Below are 15,447 nucleotides of genomic sequence, written 5' to 3'. Positions count from 1 at the left end.
GTCTAATGGGAGTGAGTGCTTTTTCCTGCCATGCGCCAGGTCCCAGCTGCACTCGCCGTCCCCCGCCTCTGCATTGCACGCGCTTTTGCTCCTGAGTTGATGTGTGTGCACAGCGTATTTACCCTCCTGACCCCCTTCCTTCCTTCCTGCATTTCCACCCAGACTGTTTCCTCCACTTGAGGAGTCCCCTCAGTTCCTGTTTGTATGGATTTGTCTGTATTAACCTTCCATTCTGCAGGGTATTGCTAGGTATAGGACTCCAGGCTTACAGTTCTCTTTTCTACATTTAAAGATGCCATTGAGTGCATGTCAGCCGGCAGGCCTATTATTGTTCCTTTGAAGGTGTCCATCTTTCTCTGGCAGCATCCGAGATGTTTGGATTTTGTTACATCTTGTTTGGATTTTAGCAGCTACACAGTAACGTCTCTAGGCGTGTCTGTGTCTGTGCTTATCCTATTTCCTGGTTGTGGTGCTTCCATCATTTCATTAAATACCACCCCCCACCCCCCGACATGGTTTATGTTCCCCTTAGACCGCTCACGGTCCCTGCATCACATATGCTCTTCCTGTATTTTACATCCTTTTGTACATGTGGTTTACTTATCCTCTCTTCTTGGTCTGATCACTCTTAAACCCATCCTCCAAGATTTTCGTCTGCAGGTAAAACTGTCTCTCTTGTTCTCCAGAAGCAGATCATCACTGCATTTTGTAAGGATGAAGAGAAGTTGTCTCTCTGCTCTGCTGGAGAACTTGCAGTGCGGCTGCCCCTCCTCGGGAGAGGCAGCATGAAGGCAGGAGGCCTGGGTTGTGTCCTGGCCACTCACTAGCTTTGTGACCTTGAACAAGTCACCTCACTTCAGTGCTTCAGATTCCTATGAGGTGGGGCGGTGGCCAGATCTCTGCTGTTGAGAAGGTCGAGGGGGCATACTTTCCCCGGACGTTAAATGGTAAAAAACATACATAAGAAGAATCTGAAAAGTGGGGAGAAGCCCCTGGGACCCCAGGAATGACACAGGAGGTCTTTGTGCCTCATAGATCCAGCCATGGGGCTGAAGAAGCCAGAATCGCCAACAAGGACAGACTTTAGAATCCCATCCTATGGTCAAAGGAAAGGAACGGGGCCACCTAGCAGGACAGAAGACTTAAGAGAGTGACAGCTCTGCTCCAGCCAGACGCCACAGAAAACAGTGTCTCCCCAGCCTGACCCTCCCCGGACTCCCCCCGCTACACACACACACAGTGGCGGTGGGGCTGGGACCGCCACCCTCAGGCTGTAGCAGCTGGGATGGTATGGGGAAGGCCCCGAGGAGCTGGCTCATTCATCCCTGGCCACCTGCCCCCTGTGGTGTCAGTAGAGACCAGCAGGGGGCCTGGCCTCCACCTGCACCTGACAGTTCCAAGACACTCTCCATACTTCCCTGCTGGAGTGGTGTCAGGAGGGGCCAGTAAGAGGTTCTCCTGCCCCTCCCAGCCAGGGAGGCATGCGGAGCCTAGCGGGGAGGCCAGACTCCACCCACCCCTCCCAGTAGACTCAGAAGTACCTCTCCCCCAGGCCTCAGTGGAGGCCAGATCTCACCTGTTCCAAAACGTACCCGGGATGTAATTTACAGTGACTGAGTGATGTCCCAGAGAGCTCAGGGCCGTTGGAAGGAACCTGTGCTCACACTTCCCCAGAAAAGGGGACCAGGAAATGAGGGGAGGGAGGAATCGAGACTCAGCCTTCATCACTGGTGCAGTGGGAGTGGTCAACTGGAGACGTTTTTGACTGGGCAGGATGTGAAGCAGAGGTCAGAGTTTGTGGTTGGAGGATTTGAAATATGATTTTAGCACGCCCAGGAAAGCCAGGCTGCAGGGGAGATGTAAACAACTTTGTCCGTTAGTTTGGATCAGTAGATGCCAGATTGTCAATTACACAACCTGTAAACGTTGGGTAGTACACCCCCATGCCAGAGCACTGTCAAGAGGAAGCCAGTTAGGATAGAAGATTGAAGTGAGCTCCAGAATCTCATAGCATAATACCCAGAACGTCCAGCTTCAATTGAAAATCACTCCTCACGCTGAGAACCAGGAGGACCCCAAAGTGAATGAAAAAAAGACAAGCAGTGGGTGCCAGTGCTGAGAGGACCGAGAAAATGGATCCTTCTGACCATTGGCCACTTCCCAGATTCAGTAAAAGGCAAACATCTGCAGATTTAAGAAACTGAGCGAACCTCAGGACAAACACAAAGAAGTCCACACAAAGACACATAGTCAAATGAACAAACGTGAAGGACAAAGAAATGATTTTGAGGGACTTCCCTGGTGGCGCAGTGGTTAAGAATCTGCCTGCCAGTGCAGGGGACACAGGTTCGGTCCCTGGTCCGGGAGGATCCCACATGGCGCAGAGCAGCTAAGCCCGTGCACCACAACTACTGAAGCCCTCGCGCCTAGAGCCCATGTTCCATAACAAAAGAAGCCACTGCAGTGAGAAGCCCACACACCGCAACGAAGAGCAGCCCCCGCTCGCAGCAACTAGAGAAAGCCCGTGTACAGCAATGAAGGCCCAACGCAGCCAAAGATAAAAATAAATAAATTTATTTTTTAAAAAAGAAATAATTTTGAAAGCAATGAGAGAGAATGGCATCTTACCTGCAGGAAAAACAATTCAAATGACAGTGCCTTTCTCATCAGAAACCATGGAGGCCAGAAGGAACTGGAAAGTATTTTTCGTGTGCTGAAAAGAAAGAACTCTGTCAATTCAATCCTAGATTCAGCAAAAATAAAAATTAAAGATAAAAACGAGGGAGAACTCAAGACATTCTCAGACGAAGGAAAACTACGACAATTTGTCACCAGCAGAGCTGCCCTAGAGGAACCTTGGGGTGTTAGGAAGAAAGAACACGACAAGCACAAGGCTTTGCTTCTGCTCGTGTGTCTTCTAAGTAAAGTGAGATGGTGGAGGCAAAAATGGGGCACTGTGTGATGTGGCTCTGTGTCAGTAGGTGACATTAGGACGAGCTCGACAAGTGGGGGAGGATGAAGGGGGGAGGCCACCACATTCCCTCCATGATGAGGTAGGTGTGTCATGTGATACCAGAGCAGCCCCTGAAGATGGACGCAGAGATGTGCTCAGAAGCGCAGGAGAGAAGTGCAGATGGGATCCACGTGCCCCACGGGAAGATGGGGAAAGGAAACAAACAACCCAGATGTCCTTCACGGGGCGAACGGTAAAACCAGGACGTTTGTACCATGCAGTGTACTCACTAAGGAAAAGAAGTGGGTCATTACTACACACACTGCGTGGATCCTCAAGGAGTCCCAAAAGGCTACGCGCTGTGCAGTCCCATCCCTGTAACGCTCTTCAAGTGACAGAATCACAGGGATGAAGAGCAGATTGGTGGTTGGTTCCCAGGGGTCACGAGGGGGTGGGAGTGTCTGTGAAAGGGCGTCGTGAGGTCCTCGTGGGGACAGAGGTGTCTTCTGCCTGGACTGGCTCAGCATCGCATCCCGGCGGTGGTTTGATACTGCACATTGCAAGGTGTTAGCCACAGGGAGGAGCCGTGCGGCTGCACGTCCATCTACGGTTGTCCCAGAGTGGACGCAGGTAGCGGTCGTGTCCTCCTCGCAGGGTCACTGGGGGGTTTAAATGGGGGGAGCAGGTGGCACTGTTGCCCTTTGTTCCTCCTCTCCCCTCGTCCCTGCACAGTGCAGGACGGGAGAAGCGTGGAGTTCAGGCAGCAGGGCTGCTCCCTGGGCAGAGAGCGGGCCCTGAGTGGGTATCTTCGCATCTAGGGGTGGGTCCCACTGGTGGGTCCCATGGGTCCCACCCTCTTGTCAGACGGTCTGATCACTGCAAACCTGGAATCGGGGCCTTGGTAGTGGGGGTTTATCTTGTGTTTGGCAAAGCATAGTAGGAAGGTGGTTTCTTTCTTTTTTATATAAATGTATTTATTTTATTTATGTATTTTTGGCTGCATTGGGTCTTCATTGCTGCACGCGGACCCTCTCTATTTGCAGCGAGCGGGGGGTTGCAGAACATGGGCTCTAGGCACGCAGGCCTCAGCAGCTGTAGCGCGCGGGCTCAGCCGTTGTCGCTCGCGGGCTCCAGAGCGCAGGCCCAGCAGCTGTGGCACACGGGCCCAGGTGCTCCGCGGCATGTGGGATCTTCCCAGACCAGGGCTCAAAGCCATGTCCCCTCCATTGGCAGGTGGGCTCTCAACCACTGCACCACCAGGGAAGCCCAGGAAGGTGGTTTCTAATCAGACACTTAGTTCCCAAGCATGCAAATGCAGACAGCACAGACCCATAGTGACCCTTCAGGAGGTAATTGGCTGGCTTCCTTTGACAGCTGATCGCTGAGGAGGGGGTGGACAGCCTCAACGTCAAGGAGCTACAGGCGGCGTGTCGAGCGCGAGGCATGCGGGCCCTGGGCGTCACGGAAGACCGTCTGCGGGACCAGCTGAAGCAGGTGCGTGCGGTGTGGTGGGGGCCCTTCCATCCCAGCAGGGGGTGGGAGGCAGCGCCGGCTCAGCTCCCACCTGGGCCTGGGCCTGTGTGCACTCCGCACACGGTGGCTGCCCGCCACTCCTGGGTGCCGCTCCAATCTCCCTTACCGGCTCTTGGTTGCTTTTGGTGTGCTTACTGTTCCCTCCGCCTGGTCTTCTGTGGACACACGAGGACGAGGTCAGCTTCCTTTGAAATTCCAGTACGACTCTCAACTGAGGCAAGGGGTGTTTGGGGAAGTAGGACCCAGGCCAGGCCGACCTCCGAAGCCCCTGCTCTTGGCAGCCTGGGTCTGAGTGACCCTGCCTTCTCCGGCCGCTCAGAGGGGCCCTCGGGCAGAAGCCAGGGGCCGGCTCTGCAGGGCCACAGGCCTGCCTCGCCGGCATGGGTCTGAGTGGATGCGACGATGGGTAGGCAACATTCACAGCAACTCAGCCTTCATATGAGAAGGAGCAGGGCGCCAGCTGGGCACCCGCCTCGGGTTGTCTTCCCAGTGTAGACAAAGATCTGTTGACACCCGCTGCCCCCCTGCTGACACAGACGGTGCTTAGTGGGCAGTATGTTCTTGTCTCTTGTCTTCACTGACCTTGTCTCTGACAGGGTCCCCTCGCAGACCCTCCTCTGTGTGGGGTGCCCTGGGTCCGCCTGGGCTGGAGCACACCTGGGGCACTCGAGTATGGGGCCCTGTGCCCGAGGGGTGTCAGGAATCGGGGTGTTTCGGTTTCCAAGGGCTCAGGTGTCTTCCTTCTCTCGTCGTTTAACCTGTGCTCGGTATTTTCTCCCTGTTCTGAGAGTTTCTCGCCCCATCTTTTGTCCTGTGTCTACTTTGTGTCCAAGCATTGTTGGGGTCTCTTTTGTCAGTTTGAACATTGTCTGTGTCACTAAAATAGCCTCAAACAGTGCCCAGCTCATGGTAGCTGTGCAAACCTCAAACACCAAATGAATTCACCAGTGCCACCTTTGGAGTTTCTGTGCCATTGTTAAGTGAAGAACTTTGGGAACAGGACCTGGCCGTCTCGCTCAGTGTTTTATGAGCCCTGCGGCCTTGCTGCGGGGGTGTCTCCTGCTCAATTGACTGAGGTGGGCAGTGGGCATTAGCACAGCAGTAAACAGGCCTTTCGGAGCTTGCGGTGTCTCTCTCGGGAGAACTCGCTTCAGGGACGTAGGGGTCCGCCCACTCAGGTGCCGCCGTGGCTGTTGCCACCGGTCTCCTCCTCCTCCCCTCCCCTACGCAAACCAGAACAGAGAGGAAAGTTCAGGGCCAGAAGCCCTTGCCCAGGTCACGGGAGACATGGGTGGGACGAGGCCGGCAGGTGAGTTTGGGTCTCCACCTCCCACTCCAGTGGCTGGAGCTGCACCTGCACCAGGAGATCCCGACGTCTCTGCTCGTCCTGTCTCGGGCCATGTACCTTCCTGACACCCTCTCACCCGCCGACCAGCTCAAGTCCACCCTGCAGACCCTTCCGGAGATTGTGGTGCGTGTTGCAAGGCCCCCTTCTGCTGCTCACTCTGCCGGGGGCCCTCTCCCTTCTGGGGGAGCCCCCGGACCCGCCGCTCGCCCCCTCCTTTCTTGTCTGTCCTCTGCACGCTGAGGGCCCTGCGGTGCGTGCAGAAGTTGGCCCTTGGGGTCCTCAGGGCGTTTCCCAGCAGCCAGGGTTCCTGCTCCTCGGAGAGCAAACCCTGATAGCCACGACGCCCCGAGACCCGGGCCGGGCGCCGCGTGGGCTGCTCTGGCAGGGGCACGCCTGCCCTGCTTCCAAGCGCGCTCACGGGTGTCCCCTCCCTGAAGGCGAAGGAGGCCCAGGTGAAGGTGGCCGAGGTGGAGGGCGAGCAGGTGGACAACAAGGCGAAGCTGGAGGCCACGCTGCAGGAGGAGGCGGCCATCCGGCAGGAGCATCGCGAGAAAGAGCTGCAGAGGCGGTCCCAGGCAGCGGTGAGCGGGCAGCGGGGCGGGAGACGGGCTGGGCCCGTGCATGGGGTGGGGTGGGGGCACGGTGAGGCAGACGCACTCTTGCAGCTCGGGCGCCAGTGAGTGCAAGCGGCCAGCCCGGCCCTGGGGCCCTGAAGCTGAGGTTCAAGGCTGTGGCGACCTCACCGAGGCCTCCGGCGGCCCGTAGACACTGGGGCATGGATGCAGGAGCTGCGTGACTGCGCTCATCACGCGCTGGGCCCGCGTGGAGGGTCCTGCGGCGGAACCTGGCAGAGGCAGACCCCGCTGCCAGCCGGCTGGGCTCTGTACACCTTGCCCCTCGCTTGGCGGCCCTCTGGCCAGCGGCACGTCTGCTGGTGTGGATGCCTGGGAAGGCCACGGTCTGACGGGTGGTGCTGAGCTGGCAGCGGCCTTGCGTTTCAGAAGGAAGTGGAGCCTGAAGTGGTGGCAGAAGGTGCCCCTGGGAGGCTGGTGGTCGAGCCGCAGCCGGAAGAGCCTGATGTGACCCTGCCGTCCGAGGCCCTGACGGACAGCGCGCCCGTCCTGGAGGGCTTGAAGGTAACGGCGCCCGCCTGGAGGGAGCGGTGTTGGAGCCACGCCGCAGGGCCAGCGAGCCCGCCTGCAGGGTGGGGGCTCCCGAGGAAGCGGGGCCGGGAGGCGTTAGCCTGACTTTTCAGGGTGATGGTGGATGGTTGAGGGGTGAGGAGAGCGAGGCCGGGGAGGGTGAGGCGGCCCTGCCCTGGCTCCGGCCCCTGTGCTCTGTGTGGCAGGGTGCTCAGCGGGGGAGCCCCCCTTGCTGTCCCCTTCCCAGCTGCCCGGCGCAGGGGCCCCGACGTGCTGTGCGCGCTGGGGGTGCTCGCTTCTGGCAGCCTCCCCGTTGTGGTTGTAGCCCATGTTCCTCATGAGATGCCTTCTGCCGGGGGAACCGCCAGGTGGCCCCTGACACACACAGCATGATAGGCAGAGCAGCTTCTGAAGGCGTGTTGAGGGGAGGAGGTGTTTACTAGACGGGCGGCGGCAGCGTCAGGCAGCTGGAGTAGGAGACAGAAACCAGGACGGCAGCTTTATGTCTGGGGATTCCCAGCTAGGTCCTGGGGTGGGGTGGGTGGGGGACCACCGCATTCAGAGGTCGGAGGGGGGACGAGGCCGTGGTGGGGGGTGCGTGTGATGTCGAGTGTGTTGATTGATACCTGGGTGGAGGGGTGGGCCTCGTCACGTGTCCTGAGGGCCGGGTGGATGGGGACTGACCCCTGATGGGCCCCGCGGGGTCATTGGAGGTGGAGGGAAGGGCCCTACTGCAGGGCCTCAGGGAGGAGCCTCCTCCAGTCTTGTGCGTAGGAGGGGACCCTGAAGAGGGTGCAGGGCCAGGGTGGGGTGGCCAGGTTTCGGGGAGGAGCCAGGCTCTTCGTATGAGAAGAGAAGCATAAAGCATCAACACCGGGGGTCTTGGTGAAGGGAGCTGTGGGCTGCAGGGCTGGTGTGGTGTGGTGGACAGGGGCTGGCGTAGCCTGGGATAAGCCCGGTGAGCCTCTGTTCACCCGGTGATGGCCCAGGAGACAGATGAAGATCCACACACTCTTGTCACTGATAGGAGGCTGGGAGGAGGAGGGTCCCGGGAGCCTGGGCTGACCTAGGCTTGAAGGGTGATCCTGGGAAGGGTCAGGAACCGAGGTACCAGGGTCATTTTGAAGGCAGTTTGGGGCTGAGGCCGGGAAGCTGAACAGAGGCGGGGCCTGGTCGGGCCCATGGAGCGTGGTCTGGGAGAAGGGATCACTTGTCAGCAGTAGGGCCAGGATGGTTGGCTGTCTCCATGGAAACAGATGCGTCCCATTTCCAGTGGATTCAAGACTTAGATGTGAAAGGACATTTAAACTCTCCGGAGAGCTTATGAGCTAAGGATCGCCAAGGATTTCTTAGCAAGGAGCACAAACCTTTAAAAACTTACACTGAAGAACCTTGGTTTGTTGGAAAGATGCCACAGAAAGTCGGGGCACCGCCGTTTCCTATTTGCAGCGCAAGCCTGGGTCTTATCGGTATTGACCATTTACTCGGACAGAGACCTGAATAGCTCTAGGAAATTGAGTTGGTAGCTGAAGAACCTCTCCACAGGGAAAGCCCCAGACCCACATGGCTTCAGGGGGGAAGTTGCTGGTGAGTCCAAACATGTAAAGAATAAACCCTTCCTGCGCTACACAAACCCTTGGCAGAAAGTTGAGAAGAGGATATTCTGAGATGAGCATCCCCTGATGCCAAAACCAGATGGATACGAGACAGCTACAGACCAGTATCTGTCCTGAACACAAGTGTGAAATTCTCAACAAGTTTCTAATAAGTGAAATGCAGCTGTTCTGTAGAAAGGATAATACGCTGTGACCTCGTGGGGTTTGTCCAAGGAATACAAAAAAATTAGTCAGTGTAATGAGCACATTAATAGCCTCAAGAGAAGAACCATGTATGATCATTTCAGTAGATGCACAAAAAGTGTTTGGCAGAATCCAGCATCTCTTCTCAGTTAAAAAGGTCTCTTAGCAAACCAGTGGGAGTGAACCTTCTCAACCCCACTTAAAGCAGCCAGAGTGGCACCTGTGGTCACAGGGTCCCTAACGGTGGCACAGGCGTCTGCTGTCACCACCAGTTCAGCATCGGACTGCAGGTCTGGCCAGGATGGTTAGAAAAAAACAAGTAAAATCACACAGAAGCTAAACTCTTTATTCACAGATGACGTGAGCACCTAAAAGGTCATTGTACTTCTTTGTACTAGTAATGAACAATCAAGTTGAAATTCTAAGAAGCATATCACACAATAGTATTCAGAAAGTGAACTACTTAGGGATAAATTTGAAAGTAGATATGAAGACCTGTACAGGATGCTGTAAAATGTTGCTGAGGTAGATTAAAGCAGTAAATAAATGGAGAGCTTCACTGCACTCGTGGATGTGAAGACTCGGTGTTGGTAGGATGTTAATTCTCCCCAGCTGATCTGTGGATTCAACACCATCAAAATCCCAGCAGGCTTTGTTGTTGACATTGACAAACTTACTCTAAAACATATATGGAAATTCAGAGGACCTGGAATAGCCACGACGACGGAGAGAAGCAGGTTTGGTGTATCTGCAGATGGAATCGTACACGGCGGTCAGAAGGAACACACCGTCATGTGGGTGAATCTCAGGTTGATGGAGCTCGAGCCATGTGACACCGTTTTTCAGAATTCCAGCAAACGAGGCTGTCATGGCAGAAGGCAGGCCAGTGGGGGTGGGGACGTGGGCACGAGGAAACCTTCAGGGTGACGATACTTCTCTGTCGGGTGGTGGTGGCTCCCTGGGTATGCACGTCTGCCGGACACATTTGTACAGGTGCACTCAGGTGCAGGAGGCCCCTCGGAGAGCGAAGACCGTGACTGCACGTGCCTGTCGCCTCTCCCAGAGCCCGAGACTGGCAAGCGCAGTGAGGACATGGGACACGGATAGAAAAGTGGCCAAGCCTTCAGGGGAAAGCCAGCTATTCCCCTTCATGTAGGGTTTCGGTTTGCTTGTTTATTTTCTTTCCAGGAAGAGGAAATAACTCAGGAGGAAATTGACATACTCAGTGACGCCTGCTCGAAACTGAAGGGGCAGAAGAAATCCCTGACGAAAGAGAAGGAGGAGCTGGAGCTGCTGAAGGAGGACGTGCAGGACTACAGCGAGGTGCGGCGAGGACGGCAGGGACGGTGGGGCGGCGGGGACAGGGCTGAGGCTACAGGCAGAGTAAACCCAGGCTGCATCGGCCCGGAGTATCCAGTGATGCCTCCATCAGATAAGGGATAAGCTGGCCAAATGGTCTTTGGAGAGAAAACTGAATTTAAGTAAATCTTATTCAGTAGCTTTTCTAGTCATCCCACTCTGTCACTTTCCCCTGGAATGCTGGCCATTCGCCCTTGTCGATGACACGCACATATCTTTTTAGTTTCTAAACACATGAAGGTATCAGATGAACAGTCTGGTCACTTGGTATATAAAATCTTATTTTTGTTCATGATTCCCCAAAAGAGACTTCTTTCTTACATACTAGTTATTTATTTATTTATTTATTTTAAGATTGGTAAAAATAATCTGTTATTTTCTGAACTTTGTCGTGGCAGCCCTCTTGTGTGGGTTCTCTAGTCCCCACCTCACCTCCCGTTCTTCCCTGTAACACTTGCTCATAGGGAAAACCACAAGTTGGAATTAAAGAAGGCACTCACCATCCCTGGATTCTTTCACTGTCAGGAAGAAAGTTGGGGTTCAGGACAGAGTTCATTTCCTTGGCTACAAAAGCAGTGCTTGAGTTTGCAAAGACAAGAACCAATTTGCATGATAGACAGCAGTAAGCCTGCTGCTTTGTGGCTCGGGTTAATGGGACTGCTCCGCCCACAGCCTAGACCTTTCCACCTTGATGATGGAGTCTGGGTTAATCCAGTTACTTCTGCAAGGTGAACTTAAGGTTTCTTTTTTAGTTTTAAGGCAGTCTTTTTACAAGCAAATAATTTTATTAGGACTTGCAGGAGATCAAGAAGGAACTTTCAAAGACTGGCAAAGAAATCTACGTGGAAGAGTCTAAAGCCAGCAAGAGGCTGACGAAGCGGGTACAGCAGATGATCGGGCAGATCGACAACCTGCTCACGCAGCTGGAGGCCGATCAGAAGGCTGGCAAGCTGGGCCTGGCCGCCGAGGGCTCGCCTGCAGGGTGAGTGTGCAACGCGGCTGCCAGGGGCCTGGAGCCCGGGAGGCCCAGGGCCTTTCTGACCAGAGCGCGTTTCTCAGCTTTGGTGACCAACTGCCCCGCCCCTCTGACCTAGCGGCTGCAACCAGAACCCAGGTGTATCCAGTTCTCCAAGACACTGTCACTGAAGTGGCCCCAAGTTGGGTCTTCCCTGCACGCGCACATGCTCACACACATAAGCGCACGCACACACGGTGCAGCGCTGTCAGCCCACGTCTGGAGGACCTTGGCTGCAGCTGCCTGCTCTCCCTGTGTCCACTGCCCCCCCGCCCCAGCTCTCTCCAGGCTGTTGTCACCGGTCCTTTCAGAGTGTCCTTCGGATCACAGCTCCCTTGGGAACCGCCAGCCTCTCCCTGTCCCTTCTCCCCTCCCTCCAGCCTCCTCCCTCTTCCTGAACTCCTACACACAGGCAACTCAATAATGACCCCCTGCACGGGGGCCGGCTCTGCACTGGTGTATCCCACATGCCTGGGACAGCGGCCAGCGGGGGCCAGCGTCGTGTGAGTGGCTGCCGGATGCTCGGCGCTCCCGTGGGTCAGGCACCACACCACGAGTGCCCACATCTCCAGGGGGCAGGCAGGCAGGCTGGCTGCAGGGCCCCTGCTGTTCTCAGGTCAGCGGCCCTTACCCCTGGGCAAGGCCAGTGTCCCCTCTTGGATCGACCTGCTGTGCTGTGTGGGCCCACCTGCCCTCACTGGTCGGAGGGCAGTGTGACCATACTCAGCTCCTCCCACCCTGACCAGGGCGCAGGCAGGCCTGCGGGACCCACTGGAGAGGCTGGGCTTGCTGGGCGGCTGCGTACGCACAGGAGACCCTGGACGGGGCGGTGGTTTCTGTTTCTGTGTCCAAGTTGGCTGGGTGTTCCCAGAGGACGGGGCGAGGGAGCTCTGGAGGGAGGGGCTGTCTGGGGCAGGTCTGACCCACGGGGCCCCAGCGAGGCTGTAGGGGGTGCCAGCTGTGCCGCACGCGGGCTGTGTCCCCCAGGGAGACCGTCATCAGCGTTGCTGAGCTCATCAGTGCCATGAAGCAAATCAAGCACATTCCCGAAAACAAGCTCATCAGCTTGGCCTCAGCACTGGACGAAAATAAGGATGGCAAGGTCAACATCGACGACCTTGTCAAGGTGGGTCGTGGGGGTCTTGCTGGGAGCCTTTTCCACCTGTGCGTCCACCCGAGAGGCCCCTGGGGCTGGTCTCGCCCTCACCACAAACACAGAGTGGAGTCAGGGCAGTGAGGCCATCCTTCCGGAGCAGGCCACCTGCTCTTGCCTGGATGCCTGGCCTCCCCGGGCCCAGCCCTGGCCGGGTCTGTGGAGCACGGTCTTGGGGTGGCTGGGCCGTGGCAGCCTGGAGGGGACGCGTGTGGTCCTCGGGGCTGGGCCTTGGGACCCCTGGGGGCCGCCGGAGGCCTGAGAGGGTGCCGGGAGCTTGGGCAGCCCAGGAGACCTGCACGGGGCTCCGCCTTCACAAGGACGGCTGTGGGCTCTGGCGTTCCTGTGGAGAGCACGCCTTCACCAGCGGCTCTCATGGCTCCAGGGTCTCTCCAGCCCGTCGGGGACTTTCCACTCAAACGTCTACCCAGAACGTCAGCGGACGTCACTTTGGTCGGGAGCACGGCCTTTCCCGTTCGTGGGCCGAGCGCCATCACCCTAGCAGCAGCAGTGGCTGGGCGGGGCCCGTCGTCTGGGGCCCCTCCTTGGTGCTCACGGCGCTCTGCCCGAGCAGGGCCCGGCCCGGCAGCCTCTCTATGTCGTCCATCCCACCTTCCTGCAGCCCTGGGACTTGAGGGAGGCACAGCTGGCGCCCTCGCCCGGGCCCGTGGACCGTGGGCCTCCTGCTCTCTGAGCCCCGCTCCCTGGCGGCTCATAGCCTGGTCTGGGGCTGTGGAGCCTGTTGGCTCCGTGTGGGTGGGGGTCTGGCCCTCAGAAGACCGGGGCAGATGGAGGACCCAGGGCCCCCAGCGGGACAGCGTGGCGTACAGGTGCCAAAGGCCATCCCAGCCTGGTGGCCGTGTGCTGTCTGCCCTCCATGTCCTGAGGGGAGATTTCATGCTGTGAAGGGGCAGAGCCACCTCTGAGGCCCTTGTCCCTTCCCGTGTGTGCAGGTGATCGAGCTGGTGGACAAAGAAGACATTCACATCTCCACCAGCCAGGTGGCTGAGATTGTGGCCACGCTGGAGAAGGAGGAGAAGGTGGAGGAGAGGGAGAAGGCCAAGGAGAAAGCCGAGAAGGAGGCCGAGAAGGAGGCCGCAGAAGTGAAGAGTTAGGGGCCGCCCGGCTCTTAGGTGCCTTGGTGGCCCTTCGTGCGTCTGCCGCAGCGGTCCTAACGTGACGGTGATTACTTTGAAGTGATTCTTAGAGACATCTAATATTTTGTCTGGAATAAATCAGAAACTTCATAATCAGTGATTTTTAATTTTCATCATTCCACGAAGATTCAGTCAGTCTGGAATCCCTGAACCCTCCAGGGAGTCTGCTCCGGACTCACGCGGTGGCCAGTGCTGTTGTGGTCCCAGCTGGGGCAGGCAAGCGTGTGGCCTGCCGGCAGTGGGGGCTCGTGGCCCTCCACAGCCCCCCTGGGCTCCTGAAGCGGCTCGGGCCTCCCCGCATGTCCCCTGGTGGTGTCTGCTGCGGGAGGAGAGAGGACCGGCCGCGTGGACTCCCTGTGCCCGTGGAGCCCCAGGCGTGGGATTGGAGTCGTGCAGACACAGCCGCCTCGGCCTGGAGAAGACGCTTCGTGAGTCGTGGGCTTGGATTCCCACAGATCAGTGTGAATAGGAGCCACTCGTGTGCGCTCCCAGGCTCACACCTGTAGCGAGTGAGTGAACACACCCGTCGTCTCCGTGGCCTCTGGAGGGCTGCGTTCTTTGACGGGACGTCAGGTCTCCTGCAAGTTCGCTCTGATGTGTGTATCCGAGCTTTCTTGAGTTCTCTTTGATTCTCACCTAACCCTGACCACTTAACTGGTACAGAATTTCCTCACATGACAGTCTGCCCACCTGAGTAAATCCAACGTAAATTATGCCAGGAGAGGTGCTAATGAAGCCCTGGAAAATGAAGCGTCTCATGTGCAGTAATTTGTTGTGCTTTTAGAAAGTTTCCTCATTTGGGGTGTTAGCGCCTCACCGCCCCCGTGGGTGTTCAGAGTGGGTTTCGCCGCGTGTCCGGTGACAGGTCCACAACCGGCAGCTCGGGGAGGCCGGTGCTCCATGGCGGGAGCGGGGGGATGCTGGGCGGCCTGCGGCCCCAGCTCTGTCTGGCTGCTCCCGCGAAGGCTGGGTTAGGTATGGCAGGAACGTTCTTTGGGGGAAAACAAACCTAGGAATCAGAAGACGTGGGCCTAGAGTGGCCAGATGAGCTGAGGGAGGACGACGATGAGATGATAGCTTCCAAGTTACTTGAAACTTTTTACCCAGCCGCTAAAGAAGAAACTAGACAAAATAAGATTCTATATTCTCAGATGTAAACCTTCATAAAGGGACAGTGGGTTCTAAAGGGTTCCTAGTTCAGTTATTCCAGAGGCACGTTCCCCATGCTTAATTGATATTTATGAGTTATCTCACACGTGTTTTAGTGGCCTGGTTTTCCGCTGCGAAAGCGTGCTTGCTTGTGAACTTCGTGGTAACCTGCGTGCGCACCCAGGGCGTCCCCGTCGCTGCCGTCGCACACCCACCCCGCCCTCTGCCCTCCTGGATCGTGCGTGTCTGTGCAGCGGGACCCTTCGCTGGTGTTTGTACCATGGGCCACGGTCTGCTGCAGGCTTCCCCCTTCACGTTGCTTGTTTTTACTGTCCTGAACTTTATTTATTGCTGCTGACGGGTGCCGGGTGCAGGTGTACGGAACGCGGCTCTGGGAACGAGAGTCTTGTGTGACGAGCGAGGCGTCAGGGCCGCCGTCGATGCGGAATGGGAATTCTTCCTTTGCTCCACCTAAACACCCGTTTTTTCATTAGGGATTCAGGAAATTGGCACGTGGCTTCCAGAGTCGCTTTGGAATATCAAAATCCAGACTTTAAAAAGGAAAGGCACCTCGTAATTTGCAAAGAAGAACCTCCAGGCGGTAATCCTCACAGCCGGCCATCCTCACAGCCGGCCCTGGGCCGCTGGCGGCTCTGTCTCCGTGTCCGCCAGGGGCCCAGGGCCGGCTTTGCCTGAGGGCCGCCTCCTCGGGCTGTGTGTAAACACCTTTTTTAGAAATAGTGTTTTTATTAAAATATCAAATTCGTGTTCCTGTAACAGCTCAAAACAAGATTTGTGAACCGTGTGGCCCACTGGCAGTCGGGGCGGGAAATGGCAGA

General features: G+C 56.9%; 1 protein-coding gene across 3 annotated transcripts in view; it reads left to right on the top strand.

Annotated features, from left to right (window-relative positions):
- Nucleotides 1–13,552, top strand: part of LETM1 (leucine zipper and EF-hand containing transmembrane protein 1) — a 30,470-nt gene extending 16,918 nt beyond the window's left edge. Inside the window, exons 7-14 of one of the 3 annotated variants that reach the window (XM_082642289.1) lie at nucleotides 4,328–4,447; nucleotides 5,826–5,957; nucleotides 6,272–6,415; nucleotides 6,836–6,970; nucleotides 9,964–10,098; nucleotides 10,935–11,116; nucleotides 12,137–12,275; nucleotides 13,256–13,552. In XM_082642289.1, the coding sequence (XP_082498415.1) occupies nucleotides 4,328–4,447; nucleotides 5,826–5,957; nucleotides 6,272–6,415; nucleotides 6,836–6,970; nucleotides 9,964–10,098; nucleotides 10,935–11,116; nucleotides 12,137–12,275; nucleotides 13,256–13,417 (1,149 nt within the window). In that variant the 3' untranslated portion in view covers nucleotides 13,418–13,552. Of the gene's footprint in view, nucleotides 1–4,327; nucleotides 4,448–5,825; nucleotides 5,958–6,271; nucleotides 6,416–6,835; nucleotides 6,971–9,963; nucleotides 10,099–10,925; nucleotides 11,117–12,136; nucleotides 12,276–13,255 lie in introns of all 3 variants that reach the window. The other 2 variants (XM_082642288.1, XM_082642287.1) reach the window with 2 other exon arrangements.
- The last annotated feature ends 1,895 nt before the right edge of the window (nucleotides 13,553–15,447 follow it).

This window comes from Mesoplodon mirus, assembly GCF_964341445.2.
Source record: "Mesoplodon mirus genome assembly, chromosome: 2".
In the NCBI taxonomy this organism is placed as follows: domain Eukaryota; kingdom Metazoa; phylum Chordata; class Mammalia; order Artiodactyla; family Ziphiidae; genus Mesoplodon; species Mesoplodon mirus.
The sequence above is the reverse complement of the archived record's forward strand: the minus strand, read 5'-3'. Positions and strand labels throughout refer to the sequence as shown.